The sequence below is a fragment of the Halichoerus grypus genome, chromosome 6, assembly GCF_964656455.1.
Source record: "Halichoerus grypus chromosome 6, mHalGry1.hap1.1, whole genome shotgun sequence".
Classification (NCBI taxonomy): domain Eukaryota; kingdom Metazoa; phylum Chordata; class Mammalia; order Carnivora; family Phocidae; genus Halichoerus; species Halichoerus grypus.
This window is the reverse complement of record NC_135717.1, coordinates 156,804,507-156,825,631: the sequence shown is the minus strand read 5'-3', so window position 1 is coordinate 156,825,631 and position 21,125 is coordinate 156,804,507. Positions and strand designations below refer to the sequence as shown.

The window sequence follows — 21,125 nt, the reverse complement described above, 5'->3', positions numbered from 1 at the left end:
ACACAGAAGGGCACATCGCATCTGGGGGTTTCATCTAGGATTCCTACACATGTTTTGCTTTTTCTGTGGTGCCTTCTCTAATAGACTGTGGCCACTTAGTACCTGGCATTTCCCTTTGGATCTGGAGAACATTACAACAGGAAAAAAAAAAAAAAGTCACATATGTAATGAAAATGCAGCAATGTCATCGTTCCTCTGTCAGAGGAAAATGTTACTGGCCAAAGGACTAGGACATTTGTCTTCCCATTTCTCTAGAGATACATACGTCCTTTCTTTGGATACACGTAGTGAACACCCGACGCAAGGAACACATTCTCTGACTTTCATATTTTATAATTGCGTTTATTCTCAGCTGTTGAGATGGAGGAGAAGATTTCAACTGTATTGTTTTCTTAAGAGGCACAATCAGAAAAGAGGCTCAAGCCACGCTATGACTCCGCTGTGACTTTGTACTCACAGTGGAAACAGTTCGTGAGCTTGGAGGTCAAGTGGGAATGACCGGGTTGCATTTTACTTAAGTGTTCTAGAGTTCCTTTCCTGATGAAGATGATCGAGCGCCAGGGCGAGACTAGAACACTTGGGTGTGACCACTAGTCACTCTCCATAAACAACCAAACCTGACCGGCTCCTCCTCACAGAACCCCCAGATGTCCATGTGTTTTATTCCTATATCCTCCCAACTGATAAACTGTAGAAAGATCCCCATTGGTGAATACCATTTATTTTCTGGACCCCCTACCCGGTTCCCCTACTTGTACTCCATTTTGGAAAAAGGGCATCAAAGTCATGAAACAGGTGAACTAAACAGTAGTAACTTAGGGCCGGGGCAACCAGATTTAGAGACCAGGGGGGAGTCCCATGAGCAGTGACTCTTGGGAGGCTATAATGACCCTGAGCATCTGAATCAACCAATTCAGAGGTTTCCTGATTTGTCTAGTAGAACAAAGAAGATTGCTGTAAGAGCAGTCAGACAAGCCCAGGCTCCCTGGATCTACTTAGGAGAACAACCTCCCAGTTTTAGAAACAGTTCTGAAACCCGAGCAGAAAGCTTATAACCCTGCACGATTATGCAGCCTGATGATCTCCAAAGCACACAGTCAGATGCCTTATGTGAAAAGATCGTTTCAAGCCAGCAATATGGTATTGACCGTTACTGTTGTGGGATTACAACTGTGGAGATTCTCATCAGAAAAATCCCGATTGATTTGCTTTTTTATAGTTGGAAGCAACTTTTAGTTACTGGTGCACAAACTTTTCTTTATCCTTAAATTATAGTCAGTTGGTTTTTAAAGTTTCAGAACCTAATGGAACTCTCATCGACAGCACCATAGCTGTCACTGTTTTCTAAGGTTCGAGAAAGGCTTTGGCATTTGGGTGTTTTCCCTAACCCGGAGCAACTCTGTATCCATTTGCATTTGAAAACCATGAATAGCAATATATTTCTAGTAGAAGAGTTTGACACTCCCTTAGATTAACAACCTCAGCAGTCTTGGATTCTGACAATTTCTAAACAAGTGGTATTTGCCCTGAAAAGTTCCCAGAGTCTTAAGGCTGTCATTCTGCGAAGCTGGTGGTGTGACTGGATGCGTCTGTATTATTAGCATCCTCTCAAATCCACTCTCCACGATCAGAGGAATGAGAGAGCTCTGTCCGTCCTTTGCATTTGGCTTACAGACACATCAAGGGCTGTAGAACCTGATCCTCCCATACCTTGAGGAGACACTTCTGCTTCAGTCGCCAATAATTAGATGAGTTATCCATGAATGCCTGCTCACCCATGACTGTTCTATGGAAGTATGAGCACTGAACAATACACAAAGGTAATCCTGTGTGAATAAAAACACTAAAGAAGGACAGCATATCTTTCAAGTTCTTGGAGTGTGGTCCTCAGCGAATTTTCAGAATCTAGAGCAAAGGCAAAGTGCCTGTGCCGGTGGTGGAAAGCCACCCTCCTCTGACAACATGTGCCTGGCGGCTTTTTCAGGAATCTGGGGACATTGACTTCCACACCGACAAGTGTACAGTGTCCCCATCCCAGTGTCCTGCAATGTGGCCGATCTAGCCCGATCAAACAGTGCATAGGGAGGGCGTGGGTGACTCAGGGCCACAGTCTGGCCGTCAGTGTGTGAGAAGCCAAGGCAGAGACTGGATTAGAGCAGTAGAAGAAAGAGTGTCGGGCCGCACTGGTGGGGTTTGACGGCAGAAGGCTGAGAAGCACCACCACCAGCCAGGGCTGAAGGACTGGTTCCGAAAGGCCTCGAGGAGGCACTGTTGAAGGGCCGTTCTCAGGCCCTGTTGGGAGGGGAGCTGCGTCAGACGGCTAGGCCCCCGCAGTGTCCGCCGTGCACCTTCACGGGCCGCCTGGTTCTGTAGCAAATGCCGACCCCGGATTGGTGCTCGCCCCCCGGGAGAGGAGCACAGAGGTAACCTCCAGAGCCCTGATTTCGGTTTGCCCCGCGGACCTCTCCCCTGGGAGGTGCTGTCTTGGTGGGCCGCTTCTGCGGGAAGGACTTGTGAGGCGGACACTTATTTGAAGACCTCACAAGGTGAGGTGCTCGAGGCCACTAAGCCTGTGATGAGGCCCAGCCAAAAGTCACACCTTCGTATCCGTATCTGATGCTTCCACTGCGCTTTCCTCCTCAGCAGCCCTCTCCCAGCCACTGCGTGGCTTGCTCGCTCTCCAGCTGGAGAGCTGGAGGAGCTTGTTCGGCCCGCAGGGCGTGGAGGGGGCGCAGAAACAGAAGGCCTCCGGCCTCTGCTAAGTGACTGCCCTGCAGTCCCGCAGCCAGCTGGTCGCGGGGACGGGCTGAACCTTGACCTGCCCTCCCCAGCCCCTAACCTAACTCATCTGCTGTCCCTCCATGGCCAGTGCCACCGGTTAGCAGGCAGGGTGCTGCTCTAACATTTCTCTGGCCCCCGCTAGCCCGGGGAGGATGAGCCCTCCGGCAAAGCACTGCTTTCCTTTCCCTCTGTGAATATGGAACTTCAGCTGCTCCATGGGGAAGGGTTAGGTGCCTGGATAGAAACTTGTAAACCTCTCGCCCACAAACTTAGGAAACAAATCGAACCACTAATCCTGATTTAAGAAGGGAGAGCCGAAAATAGTCTTGAATTAAAAATGGAACTTGGAATAGACCTGCTCCTAAAATGTTGTCGATAAAGCACATCACCTTTCTGTAGATCCACAGCCCAGAGAGAACTCTAGTGAGGCATTCGGCCCAGAGGTCTCTGACAGTTTGGTTACGGCCCTGTCTTCAGACCAGCGGGGTCTTGCAAGAGGTGACACAGTCCCCACACCCAGTGCTTGGCTGAGAGTAGGTTGCGTTTTACCTTCCCGCCCTGACGCCCTCCTCTGTCTTCCCATCCAGCTAAATTAGGAACAGTGCAGTGCTGGGGTTTGGTTTTTGTTTGTTTGCTTTTTGAATGCCAACTTCAAACAGGGCTTATGCTGTTTTTTTAAGCACAAAATAATTCAGAACATTTGCTTAAACAAGTGTTTTTTGTTTTTTGTTTTTTTTAATAGCACATACTTCTCCTTCCAAAAAGCTCAGAGTCAAATTAAGAGCCCATTAAGCATGTATGCTGTTCTCATCTGCATCAGCCTCTCTACGGGTCACCTCCTGGCAGCCCTCAGCTGGGGCTGTTGCCTCTGTTTCGGACACTTTCTCTGAAGGGGCACTGCACTCTCCCAGAGAAGGTCCGGCCTGAGGAGGAGACTCAGGAGAAGGGCCCTGCCTGTCGGAGCCAGGAGTGAGGGAAACGGGGAGAGGCTGACTCCTAGGCCCCATCACTTCTCATCACACACCCTTCTGAGAACCTCTCTATTAACTGGCCGGACCAAACACTTCTGTTTTGCACCACCAGCCAGGCACCTGTTTAGCTGTTTCTCAACATGATGAAAGGCAACAGACAAGAAAAAACAGTCTCTCCCTATTGCAGAGTACCGAGCTGCCAAACTTTCTATCCCAAAGAAGGGGCAGCGTGAGTCCCTCCTCACTCTTCTTTTTGAGCCTTTAAAAAGCTCTAGTCTCCTTAGAACATGCTTAGATGTGGAGGCTGAGCAACAGAACGGGGGTCCATTTTAAACGGAGATGCATCACCGGCACCTTATGTTGACATCCACAGTTAATTTATGGAGGAGCCACTAACTGATGTGTGGCAGGGGGTAGAAAGAATGCGTCCCTCCTTGACATCTTCTCCAAGGAGGAAACCAACCGTCCGGTCTCCAGCCGTAGTGTCCTTGGTCTCGGGTGCACCTTCCGCATGGAGAGCTGGCCTCACTGTTCTGTAAAGATAGACAGTGCGGAGTGATGGCAGCGTTTCAATAGTGCGACCTCGGGGCTTCACCACATTCCAGCCCCACGGAGAGATCAGGAAGCTCTGTTCAAAAATACCTCCCTACATAAGCTATCAATATGAATTCACTTAACAGCATATTTTTAAAGTGCCAGTCAGGATGATTAAACATCATTTATTCTTAATATAGAGTATATTTGTTAGCCTTCCTTCCCTCTAGACCAGGCGACAGAGGAATACAAGTTTCAATAGTGGGAGAGGAGGCGGATTCGGAAACGTGGAGCAACACAGAGGAGGGCAGGCCTTGGTGAGCAGCTAAAAGACAGCCCTGGGCTCCTGGGGAATAGAGAAGTGGGAGGTTCCAGAAAATTGGGGGAAGGGCAAGAAAGACAGGAAGAATGTCTTAGTCCGTTTTGGGCTACTCACAACAAATTACCAGACTGGGTGGCTTAAATAATAAGCATTTATTTCTCACAGTTCTGGAGGCTGGGAAGTCCAAGATCAAGTCACCAACAGATTCAGTGTCTGATGAGAGCCCATTCCCGGGCTCATAGATGGCATCTTCCTGCTGTGAGAGCTTCCTAGGTCTCCCTTCTCTTGTAAGAGCACTAATTCCATCATGAGGGCCCCACACTCAGGACCTGATCACCTCCCAAAGGCCTCACCTCCAAATACTATCACATCAGGGCTTAGGATTTCGGGCTTCCTAAGATTTCAAGATATGAAAATGGGGAGGACACAGACATGCAGTCCATAATAAAGAGAGATCTCCAAAGATATACTTTGCCTACTTTATAGTTTTGCCCGGGGCCATGATGCTGTCACATGCCATTGAAGATCGCTGAGAAGTGGCATCTTGTGAATTGGCAAGACTCAGGGAATTCAGTGCAATAAAAATCACAGGGCATTTTCCACTGCAATACTTTCCCAAGAAGTTGATCTTCCAATCTACTGTATGCTAGTAAAAGATCTCAGGAACACAAAATTGCCAATTTAGTTAAAAAAAAAAAAATTGGAGCCAATGCTCTATTTCTGATAACAGTGGATCTTGGATATGTGACACCAAAGCCACACTCCCAGAGGTAATGGCAGCTCCCAATTAACATGACGGCGGAGGCTCTCAGCACTTGCTAACATCATCCCTGTGAAGACCGTAGATTCTTAAGTTCATTTTAAGACTCACTCGTTCCTAATTTAGTTTTCTACTTGAAGAAATGCTATCTGAATGCCAGAAGAAGATCATGACCTTCTATTTCGAAACTGCATCTTGCAATAGAATGTTATTTGTTTATGGGATTCCAGTTTCAAACTGAGTTATTTTTGACAGTGTGCTGCATGTCATGTCAAAATACAGGGCCACAGTGAAGAATGTCTTAATTTAATTTTCTTTTATGTGTTAATTCTGTAATTGCTTCCCAACCACACAGCTCAGTAGAGCAAGGGACATGAAGTACTTGCTGGGGTGCTGGCAGGGAAGGACATTTTGTAAGCATTTTTAGGCATTGATGGGCATACATGGAACATTTTATGGCCAACAGGTTATTTAAGACTATGCAATTAAAAAGTAATTAGCATAACTAACATACTGAAGGTTTTAGATCTCTGACAACTGCAAAAAAAACATAAATGGGATCCTCTAAGATAAAAAACGATTGCACAATTATGTGAATTTTTTTTTCTTTTTAAAAACATCTGTGTATCAAAAGAAATTTCTAGCAGGGTTTGCAGCCAACACGATGCTCCTTGGTTATTTTGTGCTTCAGAATCATGGTACTTAAACCTTTCTTCACTTACCTCCCACCAGTTACTCTTAGAGGCACACTGGGATGAGGGGGCTGGCAGTGAGATGGCATGAAGAAATGCTAGAGAGAAAAAAATGAAATTATGTTAAACCAGTGAGAGGGAGGTGGGGATGAGGGCCCTGCAGTGTATGAAGGAGCCTGAGCTCCAGAGTCTGACAGCCTTGCATTTTAGTCCTGGCTCTGCCACCTGCCCTGCAGAAAGCCCTTACACTGAGCACCATTTTCCCCACCTGTAAGATGATAACGATAACCACAGCACCCACTCATAATTCTACACGGTGGGTGTAGCTAGTAAGGTGTTGTCATCCACGGGGCCCGCATCAAGCCAGGCATCCAGGACCTGAATAATGCAGAGTGGTTTTCTCCCTCATACCACCTCTACACCTCAGCCTCCACAGAGAGAGCTTTGAGAGGGAGCACCTTGAACTGTTGGTGAGGAGGCAAACCGGTGCAAAACAGTATGGAGGTTCCTCAGAAAATTAAAAAGTAGAACTACCATATGATCCACTAATTCCACTACTGGGTATTTAGCCAAAGAAAACAAAAACACTAATTCAAAGGGATATATGTACCCCTATGTTTACTGCAGCATTATTTACAATAGCCAAGATATGGAAGCAACCTAAGCATCCATCAGTAGATGAATGGATAAGGAAGATGTGTGTACACACACACACACACACACACACACACCCTCCCTCTACAATGGAATGTTGTTACACAGCCATAAAAAGGATGAGATCTTGTCATTTGCAACAACACAGATGGACCTAGAGGGTATATGCTAAGTGAAGTAAGATCAAAAAGGACAAATACCATAGGATTTCACTCATATGGAACTTAAAAAATAAATGCATAAACAAAAAGCAGAATCAGACCTATAAATAGAACAAACTGAGGGTTACCAGAGGAAGGGGATGGGAGGATGGACAAAACAGGCGAAGGGGAGTGGGAGATACAGGCTTCCAGTTATGGAACGAGTAGGTCATGGGAATACCAGGCGCAGCACAGGGAATGCAGTCAGTGACACTGTAACAGCGTCGTATGGTGACAGACGGCAGCTACGCTTGTGGGGAGCACAGCAGAACATACAGAGAAGGTGAACCACTGTACTGTACACCTGAAACTAATGTAACATTAAATGTCAACTATCCTTTAAAAAATGTTTTAAAGAGAGAGCGCCTTGATGCTTCAACCTGCCCACTTCCTTCTATACTTGCCTTTGATCCAGGGCAATGGGGGGTTGGGGGGAGCACAGAAGTGAGCAGCAGGATGGGGAAGGGTTTAGAGAGCTTCTTGGGACAGTTTCTCCCAGCATGCAGAATGTGGCAGGTGATGCTTTCCAGACAGAATTAGCAGGAGGCAGCACTGCCTATCTATAGGTGTATATGGGGAATGAAAACCATAAAATGCTTAGTAACTACTATGTTTTTAAAAAGCGTGTCTGCCACCCGGAGTCCTTCTGCTCACAGCACCTGGTGAGAACCACTGCTGCAGGATATGACAACATTAGGTTGTTTTTAATTAAATGAAAAATTCCTTCCAGACCTGGTGCACATTTGCCCACAGATCGTTCACTCTGAATGTTGCTGGTCTAGAACATTCTAGAAAGAGGGGAAGGCAGCTGATTCCCAAGTCATTTGCCTTGATTCTAAAATATGCTGGTTTGCAAAGGAAAACAATTGTCACTTATTTCATTTATTCCAGAACATAATTGCTGAGCATGAAATTCGTAATATCTCCTGTGCTGCCCAGGACCCAGAAGACCTCTCAACATTTGCTTATATCACAAAAGATTTGAAGTCCAATCACCACTACTGTCACGTGTTTACTGCCTTTGATGTGGTGAGTACTGTCTTTGGACAGATAAAGTATTTCCCCAAACGTACCTGCAGTTTGTTGAAACTCAACTTGCAGTTAAGATGCTTGGCTTGTTTATCAAGTGTTAAGGTATGCCTCATGTGTAGGATATTTTGCAGACTCTGTTTTTCTGAGCTTTTCCTATATTGTCACTCATCCATTAAATTTCGAACTCCGCTTCCGCTTGGTATCCAAACTGCTGTTGCTCAACTACTAACTTCACTTTTCAGATTTGACAAATCCCTTTCTTTCTTTGGTACCAAAGTATGGTAATGCCTGTTGGTTTCTCTGGTGGCCACTTCTAAATAGTAGGGCATAGTCGTCTAGGTTTGTTGGGAAGAAAAATAATTTCAGTGCCTCATACGTTATTTGTGGTCTTCTGTATTGAAAAGTAGTCAAACAAATTAGACACCTACAAGTAATAATTGGGAACACCAAGGTTTGATCTATTTGCTTCTTCAGAAGTTAGTCTTACAATGACATACTTATGGTATTATACCACTTATGGTCCTGTCATTAGTCTAAATATTAGCCCTTTATTACAGACTTGAGAAATGAAAGCAATTCTAGAGAACAAGTGTTCCTTGAAGATAGATACATAGATACCCTCAATGTGGTACAAATTCTTGAGGATATCTCTAATACAGTACCTTGGGCATTCTGTATTTGAAGCAGAACAGATACGGCTGCAACCATGAAATAATTTGTAATCAGAAGAATTATTAAAATGTCCCTTTAATTTGACAGTACTGCTCTGTCCAGTGTGTTTGAAATATACATATTTAAAGAATTACACAGTAAGTGCAATATAATGTATTCTTGGAAGGGCAGCCCCCAGTTCAGTGTCATGGGCGAAACTTCTTGGAGCATCTTTGTCAGCTCTGGCTAACACCCAAGGACCAGAGACTCCCAGAGTCCAAAGTACACACCATTCTACGGTACATTAGGCTCATGCCCAGAGCATTTGCATCATGCGACAGGTGGCTCATCTCTTTCAGTTTTTGGAGAATGAAAGCAGGAAAGAACATTCATGTGCCTTTAAAAAAATCCCTTCTATTTTGGGAGGTATGTGGAAAATAATATAAAAGTGGTATGTGGTAACAGTAAGAACTACAAAGCAAAGCCCTCGAAGGCTGCTCCAAATATCTGGTTGTGTCTGATTGCATGAGATCGATGGTGCTGATTAAAGGCATTTCAGCATTAGGTTTCTGGTGCCTTACACATAACTCACCATTCTTGTGAAATGCCGTTGTTTCTGTAAACAGCAAAATTCCATTCTCTCCACGCGCATTTTGGTTTGCACGAAGCACCTTGCACTGAGGCAGTTGGATTAGTGTTAGAGAGAGAACAGGCAGATGAGAGTGAGCACCCCAGCTCTGCTTCCTGCGCCCTGGTCCTACACAAGTTGCAGGACTTCTCCGAGTCTTGACTTCCTTGGTCTATAAACCAGGTACGGGATGTGTGCCTCACGGGTCTTCACCAGGATTGACAATGAAGGGACATATGGAGAATGCCTCACCAGTAACAGGTGCTCCATGTTAGCTCCTTCCCCACCTCTTCCCTCTCCTTGCCTACCGACATCACAGTTGACAGCCCGGTCCCCTTCCTGCTAAAAGACATAAAATAGATCCACCACAAATGTGTTTATGATCCCGAGTTTTCCCACTGCTCTTGTAAAAGAACTGAAAAAAAAAAAATAGAAGCAATAAATAAATAAAATAGAAACAAGAGAAAGAAAATACTGACTCTGCAGGCCTTAGAATGGTATATTGCCTCCGTACCATGTTTGCACTGAATGTCAGCATTAATATTGTGATCGCCTTCAGGATGAATTCCAGCCTTTCACTGACTACTGCAGCCTTTCTTTCTAAATTGGTTTTTAAAGTAATATATAATTGGCCTTTATGATCGTACCCCAAACATTGTCCTGTATTCAAACTAAAAATGATTCCTGTGGGCCATCGGCCCCCTTGAGTTTTGAGCAGTGTGTGTGTGATGGCAGAATACTGAGGCAAAATGTGGGGGGTGGAAATAGTCAACTGTTTAGTTTTAGGATCAACATGATGTCCCTGATACATTTGGAAGCGTGTAGAGAATTGCCTCATCTTTTATCTTTTCACCCAGATGTTTGATTTACTGTAGACCTTCACAGGCCTGGTATAAGCTCCAGAGGATTTTCATCATATACCACAAATCCACCATTTTAATCCTCTCTAGGTGAACACGGTGTGTCTAACTTCAAAAATAGTAACAAAGGCCACCCGCCTTGACCTGGGCCTTTGAGCAATTTCGAGATGCAACAAGCTTTGCTTACACTCACACACACACACACACACAGCCTTTTTGAGCATGAATTTAGTATCTTTATATAGGACAGTTCAAGATTCAGTCCAGTCTTGAAGCCTTAAAATTTTTTTGATATGAGTCATTCTCCTAGGCTGCCCAAATGGTAAAAAAAAAAAAAAGGAAAGAAGAAATAAGAATGCCTTAAGTATACATTTTATCTTTTAGCTGATCTGTATGCATACATATACATTTTTTATTGCAAAGTTATTGCTGCTTTGACCCTGTAAAGCTTTTACAGTTCAAAAAAACGTTTTTATGAATATCTACTATCATTGAGAAAAGTCAATGATGTCTAGAACACTTCCAGGTTATGGAGAGAGAGGTTTGAAATTCAGAGTATTTTCCCATAGAAATCCTGTGGTCTGGGAAGGGAGGCCCAAGTCCCCCCACAAATCTACCATGTGAGTTTAACACAGTTCACTTACTAAGGGACATTGCTGAGCCTTTAATATGCTCAGTTGCCGAGAGGGGGTGGAGTGCGCCATGTCTCCCAAGTTCGTCTGGCTGTTGAGCCCTTTTCGGAGAGCACCTTGCAGGGGTGGCATTCTACAGAATATACTTTAGGAAATGTTATACTTTAGGATCTCTAAGCCTGTTTCCATTACTTAGGATCTATGCTAAATTCAGCTTGTGATAGTTTCAGTTTTAGATGACAGGTAGATGAAAAAAAGACTAGAGCAAAAGCAGAATTAGGGGGCAGGTTCCCATGAAAAAAGCTAGTATGTACCTACTGGCAAGCACCTGACCTCCTTGCATTCTAGACTCTTGCTGTCATGACAGCAAGAACACATCTCATCCACTGCAGAACAGAAGGCTTCCCAAACCCCACCTTCCAGGCAGTGAAAACTTAGGGAAGAGGGAACAGCAGGACTGGGTAGAAAAGAAGGATGTGTCATGATCTCAGGTGGCCGAAGGGGACGATCATGCAGCTAGAATTGCCAAGGCGGGGGGAAGGGGGGGATGAGTGTTTCAGTGGCCACCAGATTTCAAAGCTGCAGTGATCATCCTTAGAAGGACACTATGAGTAAGAAACAGATATAACCAAGGTAACTTGGAAACTGTCATCTTCTATATACTGTTCACTCAATCTAGATTTCTAATAGAATGAGATAGGTCAGAGAGATTTTAATGCATGCTCTGTGGGACTATCAGATTTATTGCAAAAATCTAGAAAGGACCTCATTCAGTAGTTTTAAAGTATGAATTTTTTTTTAAATAGCATTAAAAGCCATGACTGTTGCTAGACCTTTGCTAATTCTCATTTCTCTTTAAAGAATATGTTTGCAGTCTTTGATATTTTTAACCATGCTCATTTTTCTCTTATGTGCAACTCCCAAATTCTGTAATCTTCAGTGTGCAGCACGTGGTATGGCTCAGACGGGCTCAGGAATATGCAGGGAATGTTGAAGTCATGCTGCTGGTGGGTGGTGGATGTGGGAGACGAAGCTCCCTCTTTCCTGTGCTTTCTTGGCTGAATGTGGGCCATGAAAGGAACTAAACTGGAGAAGCAGAAATGACGAAATGCAGGCAGACATGTTTGGCGGCCTGTGTGACAGCAGCTGATAGTACTCTGCCATCAGGATGTCCCAGCAAGCCAAAGCAGAGACGGAAAAGAACAGTGGAGTCAACCACACTGTCCTGACCACTGAGACCTACGCCATCTTCTGACTTTGCCTCTGCTACGAGTGTCTTTCTCGGTTTTCTCATCTGTTTAATGAATTTAAAATTCCTGAGCCCCCCCTCCTTTTTTTTTTTTTCCAGTTTTAGTGAGATATAATTAGCAGATGACATTGTATTCGTTTTAGGTACACGACATAATGATTTATGTATATATTGTGACGTGGTCACTACAACAGCTTTAGTTAATATCCATCAACCTCACAGTTAAAACGGTTTTTTTCCCTCGTGATGGGAACTTTAAGATCTACTCTCTCAGCAACTTTCAAATACACAGTATGGTATTATGAACTGTAGTCACCGTGCCATGCATGACATCCCCAGAACTTGTAACTGCAAGTTTGTGCCTTTTGACCCCCTTCACCCGTCGTGCCCATGTGCAAACTGAGAATATATATGCAGGGTAGCTCGAAGTCCCTGACGAGAAGTATTTATGACCGATGCTGCCAAGGTTGTCCGACAAAGTGGGAACTTAGTGCAGAAAACGGTTGCTATTCTTGTTGACGCTAGCCGGCCTCTGACAACTAAATTAATACTGTACGTGCAGCTGGGTGGTAGCTTTCGTTCTCCTTCTCATTTCCTCCACCTGAAAGTGGCCCTTGATCTCTTTGATTCCGAGACTGTGAAAGGGCATGGCCATGGAAGAAAATGTTAAAGTGCATAGAGCCCGGAGGACGGACCTGTGTCACTTCCCCTGGCCTGTCTGCCATGTGTAATAACACCCTGCAGCAAAACCCAAGCCGTTCCCTGGCCCCTGAAACGCCTCAGCAAGTCAGTGTCAGGAAGGATCCTGCTCCCAAGAGCAGCGAGGGGCTCTAATTGAATAAAAAAAAAAGCAGCATTGGCAGCCCAGCAGTTCTTACACACCACCACCTGTTCCCTCACCGAAAACAGGAATAAATTAACACTGTCAGGGTGCATTTATCTATATCTTTCAACTCCACTGGCATAAATCATTGAGAATTAACCGAGTCACAAAGTCAAAGGTGGGTGGATATTCAAGGAATATTACTCTTTTTTTTTTTTCCTCTCATCCCTATTTTTTGTGGGTGAGGGAGGGATGGATGTTATTAGTGCCTTAACTCAATCCCAGTTTTTGTGAAATTAAAACAAAGGGCATTCTGGCCTATTTTTTTTTTCACAGATTGCCTGGCAGCATTTATACATGTGTTCATATAATATAGCCTCTTTCCGAATGACTAAAAATCACATGTCATGTTTAGAGGTGTGGCCTTTAGAATCAGGTCAACACCTCTTAGCTTTATAGTTTGGCCAAGAACTAATCCTCAGTTTCCTCATCTGTAAAACAGAGATGAACAACAGTACCCAGCACCTACAGCTATTCTGAGAATTAAACGAGATACTGTGTGTCCATTTCCAGCCCAGGGTGTTCAGTCATTCTCAGCTGCTGAGGACAGGAGATGGGTAGTAGCAGTTGTTCAATAGTTGTGGTGGTTGTATTCTTTCTTGTCCTCAGAACCTGTGTGAGGATTTATGTCCCAGGTTTTCGTATACAGCATGTGTTTGCTGCAGCAACATTCCACACTTGGAGGGAAAAAGTCAAAGGCCATTTAAATACATTTATTGAGTGCCTACTATGACTCAGGCACAGGTCCCTGCTCTCCAGGAGCTCTCAGTTCGGTAGAAGAAGTAAGGACATAACAAATAGTTGCAATAAAATCACCCATGCTATCCTGGAGCTGAGCCAGCACCTAGCAGGGCTGGGGCTGCTCCCAGAGGAGGCGTGCTCCCTGCTTCGGCTGGAAGCTGAACACTTAGTTTGTGTGAGCATGTGATAAGTTTGGAGGCGTGACAACTCATTAATTCACTTTGCAATGGCGAGCTCAGGGCATTAGATGCACATCTGCGATAAGCAAGGAAAAAGTCATTTGTATTTACTGTGTTTATTAGGCCAAGGAAATGGACTTTTTCATTTGAGAAAGATTTTCAATGAGAAGGTTTAAAGTAAAAAGGGTTTTGAATTTGGTAAGTGCCCCTTTTCAAAGGCGTAACAAGTTAGTGACAGGGGTACTGTAGCTTCCACTAGGAGCTTTGACTTTTGAAGAGTGGGGAGAGGTTGAAACCTAGCAAATCTCTCTTTTGACACCCTTTCTCCAAATCCCTGCCAAGTAACAGGGAAAAGACCAGCTGTGTTTCCCTTCTGCCCTGGCAAGCCAGTCCTCCAGCATGGCTGCCCGAGGCCTGCTATCCAGGCAACTGGGTCTGTGGTTCCATGTGGACAGGTGACCATGGGGCACGGGTACATGATCTCCATAGTGGACCTGGAATGCTACAAGAAAGCAAGTCCTGACTTAGGGAGGAGGGACCAACCTCCTTGTTAGGCCTTTGCTAAGCCAGTGCACACTCATGTACTCAGGGTGAGGCATGAAGTTAAACTTTAGCAGGTAATGGTGGAATGCTCTGCCACCTTTAAAAATCTGGTTTTTGAAGAACATTTAGCAGCAGGAAAAAGCCATTCATGATTTAATGTTGCATGAAAAAGCAAGTTATGAAACCACACATCAAGTATGATTTTGTTTTAAATTCACATACCTAAATATTCATATCAAAGTATTTGTGTATATATATGAATGTAAAAAGAAAATAAGCCAAAATGCAGTATTGGCTCTATTCCAGCAATAGAATTTTACAGGTGGTTTTCTATTTTCTTTATATATTTTCAGAATTGTCTACATGTACCCCTGTTATAGTTAGGGGAAAATATTAATTTCATGATTCTTTTAGCGAGCTGAAATCAGCCCTACCTAAAGAGGCTATCGGCACATTGACCAGTCGACATGTCAGCCGTGGACCAGATGCCTAATATAAGACCTGTGATGGGCAGTATTTATTTCTACAAATATAATCTATCAAGATTAATTTCTGACTTGTACTTGAGAGAACTAACTATAGGTAGAGTTAAGGAGATGTCAATGAATTCTGTGAATATGCCCAGAATATTCTCCGAGTTATTTTTGCCTCAAGACGTGGGTGAAGCAACTTGTAGATGAAGCTTACCCGAGGCCTTAAAAAACAAGAAGTACAAGCAAAATACAGCCAAAAGAGAAATGTGGCTTCTTTCTGGAGACCCCACTGAGGACCCAGATTGAAAACCACTTTCCTTTGTCTTCAGGCCCCGTGGTATTGCCTGCACTTCTGGGGCATCCGTGCACCCAGCTCTACCTGCGGCAGAGAAGAGAGATGGCAAGAATTGGCTCTGGCCATCCGTATTCACCCTTATCTAATCCTTAAGTGCAAGTCCTCTGATCTTAGGGACCTACCAGGCAGCTTCCTTTTTTCAGTTCTTCCAGCAAACATTTGTTGAGCACCTAATGTACCCTAAGCCCTAAAGACACAAAGTCAGATGAAACTAGAGCCCTCAAGGAGCTCCATCAACTGAGAAGGTTGACCCTATGAAGAGAAAACACTAGTAAATACCACGCAGTAAGTTGAGCCGTGTCAAGGTGCTGCAGGGCTGCCTGAGGAGGGCCACCTGGCTTAACCTGGGGTCAGGAAAGGGGACTAAGAGAGGACTCCTAGAAGATAGAATGCCCCAGGTGAATCTTCAAGGATGAGCGGTAACTCACCAGCCAGAGGTGAGAGATGGGAAAAGGTGTTTTGCCAAAAGCAAAACCCATTTTATAATAGACAAAAGACTTGGCCATTTGGAATCATTTCTGGGGTGACTGCTGCCATGAGGACATCCTCTCAGATGAAGGCCAGCCCCTTGGTCACTGCATCTCTAAGCACTGGCTGGTAGATTGTCGAGCCCTGCAGTCTGGCTTTTGCACGATATGCTGCGATTTAACATGGTGTCAACTATACGTACATCTCTAGACTGAATCCACAGTTGGCTAGGTAAGACACATCAGCTTCTAACCATACAATCCTGGATCTCCCAGGGTAGAAAGGGACCTCAGGGTCACCTGGACCAGTCCCCATCCCCAGTGCCATCTCAGTGCCAGTGACGGCTTCCATAGGTAGGTAGCCCATGGCAGAGCTGGCCCATGCAGGTGATCTAGGCATGGTCGTGATTCAGCAATGCTGGTGTAGCAAACCTGAGGCTCCTCAGAGTGCCCTTGGCTCTTACGCTCCGTCCAGGGTTTGCAGGCACACACACAGCCCATCCCTTGAATGCCTGTGTTTGCATCCTCTTCAGGTGTGGGTGGCCTCTGCTGACCCCCAGAGGCCAAAGAGCCAAATGAGGGCCTGTAGTTTTCTGGGGCTATGGAACTAACATGTTCCTTCAATGGCAGTTACTGAAATGTGGTGGTTTTTTAATGCTAATGGAAAGTGCCAGTAGGTAGGTCAGAATGGTCTACTTGGAAACAGCAGCTTCCCAGCCTGGGCCAAAAGGGCCCTCTCTCCCCATGGTGCCCCGTCCCCTCTAGGCTTGCTCACTTATTGTCACGGTCAGCAGGTGAGGAGAAGGCCGCATCGGATGTACCTTATCAGCCATTTTGGCAGTAACAGGTTAAACAAAGTAAGCTCTCAAACAAATGTTTACGTGAAGAAATGGATACCACTTATACCTTTTTCCATAAAGGATTTAAGGCAACCTCCATAAATAGGTATGCTAGATCTGAAAATATAGGTACACACAGATCTGAACTAGGGAAAAGACCTACTAAAAGGAAGATCAACGCCAAGGGAAAAGTTTTAACGTCGATATGCAGACCACAGAGTTGTACGTAGTTATTAGAGCAGAGCTACAAATTTGGCTCTGAGCTTCCTGGAGGTCAAGGGAAATAGGGAGATACATGCTTCTTTGAAAGAAGAGTAGAACCCATCCTCTCAGAAAACGAAACTTCAATGAGACTGAAGTCTGAAAGAACTCTGTCCTGGGTCTCTATGACAGAATATTGTGCGATAGTATCTTACTAACATGCAGTGAATCTCCCAAACACAAGATGCTTCCTTCGAGACGCCCTCAGTGAAAGTAGAACACCAGCAGACTCATGAAAGCAGTAAGGCAGGAAGTCCAGTGGCACAAAATACTGGCTCATCTGAGGTCAGATCTGGGTTTGAATCCTGGCTCTGCCCCTCACTAGCAGTTTGAACTTGGCCAAGTTAATCTCACTAATCCTGAGTTTCTCACACATAAAATTGGGGGTGACAGTTCTCCCTTTATCAGGTAGCTGTGAGGGTTAGATTATCTACATCAGGCACTTAGCAGGTCCCTGGGATGGAGTGAGCAGTGTCATGTGGTAGTTGCTGCCAGCACTGCTTTATCGTCCCGGTGAGACAAAACAGAATATGGTTCAGATTCACAGGTGGTCCAGCGTGGTGCCCGCATAAAGCCTAGCACAGCTGCAAGAGTGGGCTGAGTGCATGTCTGTAAGCTTATGTCCACACACAACAGTTTTCAGCTGAGCTTGATAGAAATTGGACAGCAGAAGGTTCTACTCTTTGTACTGAGGGTAGAGGTCTTGGGGCTCCAGGTTAAAGAAGGAGCTAAGCATTCTAAAATTCAACTGAGCAGATGTTAGAATTGACATCCAGTGTGAAAACTGAAGAGCCTAAAAGAGATTCTTGGCCAAATGGATGGCCAGCCCCTCTGGTACATGGAGGCGAGCCAGAGTGACACCTGCAAATAGGGCCTGGGTTTTGCTTGGAACCGTTTCCAGCCCTCTCTGCCAAAGAATGAAAAGGCACCTAGAACCCCAAGGTGATGGGTAAAGAGTAAGCTGTTTTTGAGCTAGAATATTTCCTCTTGTTTTTAATTATCAAAATGGAAAAGCTTATTTTTTATGACTGTAAAATTATTCATCTTCATTTGAATAAAGTTCAAAACATACAAAGAAAGATAAAGAGAAAAATTATCCACAATCTCAACACTCAGTGATGACCATTAGTAACATTTTAATATATATCCCTGTTTTCTATGCACATAGACAGATACCATCTATGTTTGTATTTATCCATATATTTTTACTTAGTCTTTTAACCAGTTTTTTAAAATGACTGTTTTCATTTTAATTGGCTGCACTGTGTGAATCTATATAGTATACTTAATTAGTCCTCTATTTATGAAAAATTTTAAACATGATAATGAATATTCTTGCAAATATGCCACTGAACCCTTCAGCCTAAAAAATGTTAAAGCCCCTATTTTATCAAAAATGCTTGGTTTTGTTTTTTTTTTATTCTAAAAATGAAAGAATGCTTTTGTTTCCAGTCCCATCCTGGGCCACCTCCATAGTTGTCCCTCCAGGCCCAGCAGTGGCCTGCGTCTTCAGGATGCAGATAGAGCTGATTGCTAGGACAGAATCAAAAGGCACCCCCAGAACAGGGCACCCCAAAAAGAATCCCAGACTGGATGGACACAGGAGGACACAGTGGACTCCCAGGGGCAAGCAAAGTCAAGAACTGTTTGGAGGTTTCCAACAAGTTTGGAAGGAGTTTCCGAACTCCTCACAGGAGGGATGGGATGCAGCCTGGGGCTACTATCACTGGGATAGTCATTGTGGATTCCACCTGCCTATGTTCTGTACCTGTGGTAAGAGCTTATTTACTCTACAGTGTGCTTCAACATTTCTAAGTTTCATGAGCTGGTTCTTCCTTTATAAGCTGACGATTCAACATATTCACTTCTTCCTTTATTATAATGATCATTACCAGGTTTTGGAAATGCTAAGTATTAATTTTTCAAATAAAACACGAAAGTATAAAGCAGGAAAAAAAATCATAAAAGAATCCTAGTGATACATCAGTTAATACCTGAGTGACCAGAATTTTTCCTAGAGGACAGATTGCCCACATCTATGCTGCGGTTTTTCTAACACCAAACTGATGAATGTGCTGGGTACAGCCTCAGTGACTAGGAGGCAGAAGGACAAGGAGGGACATTTCTTTGTCTCTCCAAGAGCTTCCCCTCCCCCACATCATTCAGTGAGCACTTCCTGGACACTTGCCATAGGCCAGGCACCGGCCAGGCATTAGGGACTCAGCCTGACACATGGAAGTAGCTCAGTAAGTAGCCAACGTGGTCAACTGCAGTCCTGACTGCCTTGAGCTCATAGTAAATGCAAGCTTGCCTACACATCTCCAGTTTGCATAAGAAAAACAAGTTTGTGTCCCTTGATTACTATTAAGATCTCTCCTTAAAATATGATGGCTCTGCAAATTCCTCTAATGTAGCAATTCTTAATTCGCAGAACAGAATCCCTAGGGGAGAAGGGAAGGGCTTTAGAGATGGTGATGGTCCCCCTGCGGCGGTTGTCCCCATTGACTTGGGATTCCCTGCCTTCATCCTAAAGAGCCTCTGCTGGAAAGGGAGTGTTGCCTGGCATCCCTCATCATGTAAGGGGCACATCCAATGATTGAGAATCCTTGTGATGATGGATCATGTTAAATCACGAAGGACACCCTTTGCCTGGAGGCTGAGACCCAAGCAAATTGTGTACCTTTAGGTATCCTCACCCCAGCCAAGATGCACTTACCACCCAGTAGCTTCTGTATTTAATGTTTTTAAGCTTTTTTTTTTTTTTTTAACAGTTTGCAGAAGTCATTTATCTTAACTATAGTTCTAAGTTCAAGAGCAGGGCCTACCAACACCTGGATTCAAATCCTAGCTCTGCTGTGCTGGCTTCACGACCAAGTTATTTAACCATTCTGAGCTGAATTCTCTCACATGTGAAATAGGAATAATAGCCCCACTGTTATAACCCCTACAAGGGTTGTTGTTGTTAGGATTCAATGAGAGAGTCCATGTGAAGCATGTCCTATGGTACATGGCACACAGAAAGTAATGTTGGCTGAAATTGTCATTGGTTAAGTGTAATCATGAGTGATTCTCGAAACAATCCAGTGAAGTCACTACTGCATGTTATCGTCCCCATTTTTAAATTAAGAAAAATGAGGCTCAGAGCATGCTGTCCCCAGTCATCATCCCCCACGCCTGTACCAAACATGCATACACACACAGGCTACCCGCTTTCATTGGTGGTCTTTGTAAGGTAGAAAATGCTCAAGACCAATTGCCATAATAAATGTGATTCTAGAAAGAGACTCATGCTGGAAAAGCCAAGGCAGGTATTTTCCAGTAAGCCAGGAGGGGCAGAAAGAGCCACGGTCAGAGACAGGCCAGGTTAACGTAGTGAACTTATGTAAAGCTAAAGGGGTTTGAATTTATGCTTAAGGGAGGTAGTGACTAGAGATGAGAACATGGTTGTGCCAACTTAGAAGGACATTCCAGCTCCGTGGTTTGGGCTAATATGTGTGAAGGGACACCCTAGTGCTTACTGTGATGCTGTGACCAGGATGGGTCACAGGAGGCATCTAGCTTCCCCACAGCCAGGGCTGAGGGTGGGGTGGTTCCAGGAGTGACCCCCACGACTACATACTGTTCATCCCAGTTCAGAGGCTGGCAGTTCTCTTCCTGCTACCTGAACGAGGAGCCAGCCAGCCTTCTTCAGCACTGAATGGTGTTCCAGTTATCTGTTGCTGCTTAACAAGCCATTCCAAAACTTAGTGACACAGAACATCCATTTCATTATGATTCTGTGAGTGAGGGATTTGGGCAGAATATGGCAGCTCTGCTCTTTTCTGCTCAGCAATACCTGGGGCGTCCGCTGAGGTGGCTCAGATGGCTGCTGATGTTGGGACAGCTCTACTAGGGCCATCTCTCTGGGGTCTTGCGTCCTCCCCGTGTGGTGTCTCCTAGAGACTGAATGTCCAGGATGACTCCTTCGCTATGTACCTGGGATGACTGCAACTGCTGTTTCTTTCCAGGCAGCCTCTGCCGTTTGGCTAGCTTGGACATTTGCGTAGCATGGTAACCTTGGGGTGGTCAAAAGTTTACACATGGCTGGCTTCCCTCAGAGTGTTTCAAGAGGCCTGGATGGAAGCTACAAGACTCCTCACAACCAAATCTCAGAGGTCCCAGCATGTCATTTCTGCAATACTCTGCTAATTGGGAAAGTCAGGAAAGCCAATCCAGATTCAAGGAGGTGGAGAAACAGACTCACCCTCTTCGTAGAAGGTCATGGCGTGGACACAGGGCAGTGGAATGGATGGCAGCCGTCTTGGAGACAAGTTACCACATGTGGGTAGGGGTAGGAACATGGGCTTTGAGTCACAAATACTGGTTCACATCACAGCTCTGTAACTTTCTAGCTCTGTGATGTCAGGTAAGTTACTTAG

General features: G+C 44.8%; 1 protein-coding gene and 1 long non-coding RNA gene across 10 annotated transcripts in view; one reads left to right on the top strand and one right to left on the bottom strand.

Annotated features, from left to right (window-relative positions):
* ANKS1B (ankyrin repeat and sterile alpha motif domain containing 1B) overlaps positions 1–21,125 on the top strand; it is a 1,091,613-nt gene that overhangs the window by 1,055,648 nt on the left and 14,840 nt on the right. For all 9 annotated transcript variants that reach the window (XM_078076455.1, XM_078076454.1, XM_078076453.1 and 6 more), the window contains one exon: positions 7,806–7,943. In XM_078076455.1, coding sequence (XP_077932581.1) covers positions 7,806–7,943 — 138 coding nt within the window. The remainder of the gene's footprint in view (positions 1–7,805; positions 7,944–21,125) is intronic.
* Positions 84–21,039, bottom strand: LOC144382408 (uncharacterized). Its single transcript, XR_013449318.1, has 3 exons — positions 20,951–21,039; positions 6,091–6,158; positions 84–4,285 (listed from the first exon to the last, which is right to left on the bottom strand). It is a non-coding gene; the product is annotated as an uncharacterized LOC144382408 (long non-coding RNA).